Here is a 5240-nt window from a genome sequence, read left to right as displayed (position 1 = left end):
GTTGCTATACTTGACAAACAGTCACTGCCCATCTTTATAACGCTCACACTGACATAAAATGCGGTCAAAGGGCAGCATGTATGCAAGGTTGGTGATTCCGTGGACAGACCAACCTTGCAACACCATGGCCACTTGTTTGGTTTGTGATGCATACGTATGTTTGGAGTCACTTTTGGGGCAAAATAAGTCTACAATTTTGTGGCGGAGAGACCATGAATAGAATAAAACTGAATGATGGAAAAGGTTCACAGTTTTAAAAAGCTTTCATGGGCGCTCTGGTGGCGTAGTGGATAGAGCGCGTACCATATTGGCTCCGGCCTTTGTTGCTGTGGACGCGGGTTCAAATCTGACCTGTGGACCTTTACTGCAGGTCACCCACCCCCCTCTCTCTGTCTCCCCATTTCAACTCTGTACTATCTAATAGAGCTTGAAAATGCCAAAAAATAATCTATAAAAAAATAAAAAAAGCTTTCATGAGCAGGGGTGTGTAGAAGTAAGATTGTGTTTGTGTAAAGCTATATGACATTTCTAATCTGATGGGTTCTGTATGAAATCCCTGCCTGGCTTCATTTCTAACCAAAACACAGAAGCTCTCATTTCCCCATCCAGCCAACTGTTAAATGTTGATCACTTGTCACATCCTCTCCCTCTCCTCATTTCATTACCCAACTCATTCCCCTGAGCGATCCCTGTGACAGATGAGTTCACCGGGGCAATCTCACTCATTAACCTTTGACATCTGAAGAGCGGGGCTTGCTTTAAATTTTGCTGCCCTGTTGAACGGAGACACGGAACAGTTGTTCCAAGGCTGCGGAATGTCCAAACAGAGCGGTTTCTGGATCAGGAGTTAAAGAAACATTTAAGGCATTAGAATACCATTGAAATACAAGACACCAAAAGTTGTAAAGATTCACTGCGGACCACTCCTCTGACATTCAAGCTCATGTTTAATACGTGTTTGCATACAATATTAAATAGGTCACTTAAGAGTGTATAGGAGGAGTATCTTCCTCCTTTCATCTCTCAGCACACACTGCTGCACTGGCCTTTGTGTTGAATCCTGCTACAACAGTCTCATGCATGCCCCGTGCAACAGATGATAGTTTATGATTAAACCCATGCTGACAGATGGCTGAGTAACCTATCAGCAGTGAGGATTTCTGCTCAGGCTTCTGCGGGGGCAGCTAAGCAGGACCTGTGGCTCATGTTTCAGACGGATTCACTCCAGTTGTTTTCACTGGCTCTTCACAGCAGACGTTGCTTCTTTGCAACAGGGAGCTGGAGCTGAACCTCATCTGTGCATTGAAAACACTCAAACATGGTGAGTACATAATCTCTCTACAGTGTGTGTTTGTGTGTGTAGTCTGCTACACAGGGCTACTTTCCTCCCTACACACATGTTGCCATTTAGTCACTCTTATAGCCATATTAAAATAGTGACATCTATCTGATTATTATGTTTCAGATGAATATATAAATATATATTCCGATAAATATATTTAATAAAGGGTCTCTGCCAGTGTGATTTTGCCTGCATGCGGATGACGTTTTTTTATGCCTTAAACCATTCTGTGTGATGAATAGATGAGGATTAAGCCTGGGTGGAAGGGGGGTGTTGTCTGTGTGCTGCCCATTTGCTCCACTGATCAGAGCGGATAAGAGTGTTGCTATGATACCTGTTGATGTCATAGCTCTGTTTCAGGCCGTGACATCTGTTTGCTCTTTTGGTTTACTAGCATGACCGCTCACCTGGGGAAAAGCCCTGTTTGTGCAATAAAATAAAATGTCTGCTTGGGGAATGTTGGGAAATGTTGACAGTCCGGCCTCATGAAGGCTGAGTTAAAAATGAGGAGAATGAACTTTCAATCCATGTGACCCTGCATCATGTGTGAAGATTAGGAACCGAGTGACCAAAAGGCAGCCCCAACCCCAACTCCCTCCCACCACCACCACATACCTTTGAACCAGCCTTTCAACAAAAAAAAAAGCTGGCCTCTCATTGTTTCCAGATGGGATCCTATGCAACCAATCACAGTTTGTGTTTGTGAAACTGCCCCTCTATGTTCTGCTGTACTACTGTTACCTCTGCTCTGTTCCAACCAGGCCGGCAAAATCCAGAGTTTGACTGAGGAGGAGAGGGCCCACCTTCTCCCCCTGCTACGTAGCGCTCAATGGGTGGAGGTTGTGGAGCGGGACGCCATTTACAAAGAGTTTATTTTTAAAGACTTCAATCAGGTGGCTAACTTATCATAGTTTATTTGCACTTAACTCACAAAACCCAAGTTACTACCAACCATTGTTTAAATATATACTTCATGATTTTATGATGTGTTCTTTGCTTTCAGGCTTTTGGTTTCATGTCCAGAGTTGCTTTACAAGCTGAGAAGATGGACCATCACCCAGAGTGGTTCAATGTCTATAATAAGGTATACAAGATCAATTCTGAATCATGCAAAGGAGATTTATAACGTTTAGGGTAGTTGGAATTTGGTTATCAGTGAATACATGACAGCTGGTGTTCTGCTCTCATCATCAGAGTCCCCTTCCTTAACTAGACAGACGGATAACTCCTTCAACACACTGTAGTCAATTATGAATTTATTAAGCACCACCGCTTTATATACACAGGATGAAAATGGATTAAAACTGAAATAAAGGAAATTCACATAATTTGTCTCATAAATATACATTTTCATCATGTATTTCTTGCCTTATAAAGCCTCTCTTTCATCCATGGCTAATAATTTAGCAAGCTGAAAGCCTAAACACCACAAGTTACATGGTCGGCAATGAAAGACACACAAACAAATATTAACATCAGGGCAAACACAAGTATCTTTACTTAACACTACGTTAACAGTGATTCCAAAAGAGGATAGATGTAGATGATTAGGACCACAGTCCCAGAGGTGGTTCCATATCCAGGACAAGCGGGAGGCACCTTCAAGGTCCACACATCGATTGGAGCAACCAGACAACAGAGTAAGGAGAGTTGCTTGAGAATAAGAGGAGGGACAATCGGGTCAGATTCGGTGACATAAGACAGTTGCTAGACCTAACCACTAGATGACCAAAATTTTTCCAAAGGTGGTAAGTCAGAAACTGGCTTTAATGACATCTTCTTTGACCCAAAGATTTAGGATCCCCTCAACCTTGATGAGGACAGTGCACAACACCCATAATGTATAGTTACGGATTGGGATTGTTAACTCTGTGATGAGGACCTTAAAAAGCTGTGTGCCAGTGAGGGAACACAGATGAGAGATGGACTGCAGCTTGTTGGGAGCTCTTAGAGTGAAGGCAGGCCCTGGAGGGAGGAACTCATCTAGCTTGTGATACCGAAAAGACCAGTTATAGACCACTTGGTTCTTTCCATTATGCTGGACCAAATGTTGTGGTATTAATAGGCCTCCTCTGTCTCCTCCACTTAGCCTGCCTCCCAGGTTCTGGGGCCTTTGCCTTAACTTCTCATCATGAGAGAGCAGGTCAGTATCAACGCAGAGCTTGATGTCTTGAGCTTGGCCTTGCAGGTTCTATCTTGTGACCGTTGGGAGGGCCAACTCTTCTGGCTTCCCCTTAAGGCCCAACCTGTTGCCATTGACCTATTGATCTTCATGAGCCCTTTACAGTTGTTTGCTGGACAGTCAACATACAGGACTTTGCTGGCTGTGTTCACAAGGCAACAATCTGTTTTGGCTGTGGCTGGTTCTTCCCCTTCTGACCTCTCTTCTGATCTCTATTCTGCTCTCTCATTCACCTCGTGCTGCACATGTGTCTTCTCTTTCATGTCTTGCATGAAGCCTGCTCTGGTGCCGTCTGGTGGTTAGGTCTAGCAACTGACTTATGTCACCGAATATGACCTGATTGTCCCTCCTCCTGTTCTCAAGCAACTCTCCTTACTCTGTTGTCTGGTTGTTCCAATCGATGTGTGGACCTTGAAGGTGCCTCCCGCTTGTCCTGGATATAGAACCACCCCTGGGACTGTGGTCCAGATCTTTCCACAGGAATTTGCTATCAGACTCGAAGGACCAATAAAAGATGTATCCATTTTTGCTAGTAGGACAGTTCAAATCCCTGTGGAGAGTCTGGGTAGAACTCTGGTGCTCATGAAGAAGGGGTTTTATTTACGTGTGCATTGGTCGGTGGTGAACAAATGGTGAAACTTGGGGTCTGGTTTTCATACACTAACAAAATCCCCAAAAAGTAAAGCAAAAAGTTCTGATAGTCACTGTTCGCTACCTGTTCAGCAGTTAACAGTAGTCGGTCCCAGATAGCCACCAGCTGGGGCAGAAAGATATTGAACATGAATATGTTTAATATGGTTTGGAACAACAAGAACAAAATGTCAAATGACTTGGAATGCTTACAAAGCGTTTACCTCAGCACATTTGCCCCAAAACTTGTATGAGATTTTACTTTCTACCATTGCTTTGAAGCCATGCTGTTAGTCAATGAGAAGGCTACGTGGATTATATCATTGATGTAGGCTGAATTAAGACTTTTTGATTTCGGACTTTCTGCATTAAAGTGCCATCTTTAAGCTAAAGCAACCACTCAAATGTACTTAAAATTCCTTTGTCTGTTCCTATGACTGTCATCATACTTACAGTTTTCATCTGTCCCCCCAGGTCCAGATCACTCTCAGTACACATGACTGTGGCGGGCTGTCCCAGCGTGACATCACTTTGGCCACATTCATTGACCAAGCATCACTGATGTGAGCAACATACATCAGTCATGAAGAATTCAAGTGCCAGACGTCAAAGCTCTTCATTCATTCATTCCACTTAGAAGTCTCTGAGGGTGTGACCTGCAAATCCAAAGAATATGAACCAATTACATTCAGTGCACTGAGACTAATGTAGCTGTGGGTGTTCGAATGCAAAGGGTCCAATGTGTTAAAGTGTTAACTCAAAAAGGTTCATTTAGTCTAACTTGATAAAATAACTTGTATGTTCATGTAAACAGACTAGTATTCATTTGTTTGTACCTTGACATGTTGTGTTAAAGTGTTGTTGTTGGTTTTACAATTGATGAATAAATGAGATTTTTGGCCAAAGATAAAATCATGTTTACATATTAGGTTCTAATAATTAATTCTAAAAAACTATTTCCGATGATATTCCAGTCAATATCAATACAATGGTGCACTTGTCTTTCTGTCAAGACTAATGTCTTATGTGCGAAGTGTTTTTGTACTTTACTGTGAGTAAATGTTATTTTCTGTCAACTTTTCCTGT

The 5240-nt window shown here is 42.6% G+C and overlaps 1 protein-coding gene across 1 annotated transcript; it reads left to right on the top strand.

Moving 5' to 3' along the window:
- Positions 1-1212: 1212 nt before the first annotated feature.
- On the top strand, positions 1213-5230 carry pcbd1 (pterin-4 alpha-carbinolamine dehydratase/dimerization cofactor of hepatocyte nuclear factor 1 alpha). Its single transcript, XM_080037295.1, has 4 exons — positions 1213-1321; positions 2104-2235; positions 2346-2426; positions 4629-5230. Exons 1-4 carry the CDS (start codon positions 1319-1321, stop codon positions 4719-4721), a joined length of 309 nt encoding a protein of 102 aa, XP_079893421.1. The 5' UTR covers positions 1213-1318; the 3' UTR covers positions 4722-5230.
- The last annotated feature ends 10 nt before the right edge of the window (positions 5231-5240 follow it).

Source organism: Ammodytes marinus, assembly GCF_949987685.1.
Source record: "Ammodytes marinus genome assembly, chromosome: 11".
In the NCBI taxonomy this organism is placed as follows: Eukaryota; Metazoa; Chordata; class Actinopteri; order Uranoscopiformes; family Ammodytidae; genus Ammodytes; species Ammodytes marinus.
The sequence above is the reverse complement of the archived record's forward strand: the minus strand, read 5'-3'. Positions and strand labels throughout refer to the sequence as shown.

What these genes read in the sequence shown, in the direction of transcription:
- pcbd1 (XM_080037295.1), top strand. An exon ending in TTTTTAAAGACTTCAATCAG is followed by an intron (nt 2,236 to 2,345) that starts GTGGCTAACTTA and finishes CTTTGCTTTCAG; the next exon opens with GCTTTTGGTTTCATGTCCAG. An exon ending in GGTTCAATGTCTATAATAAG is followed by an intron (nt 2,427 to 4,628) that starts GTATACAAGATC and finishes CTGTCCCCCCAG; the next exon opens with GTCCAGATCACTCTCAGTAC.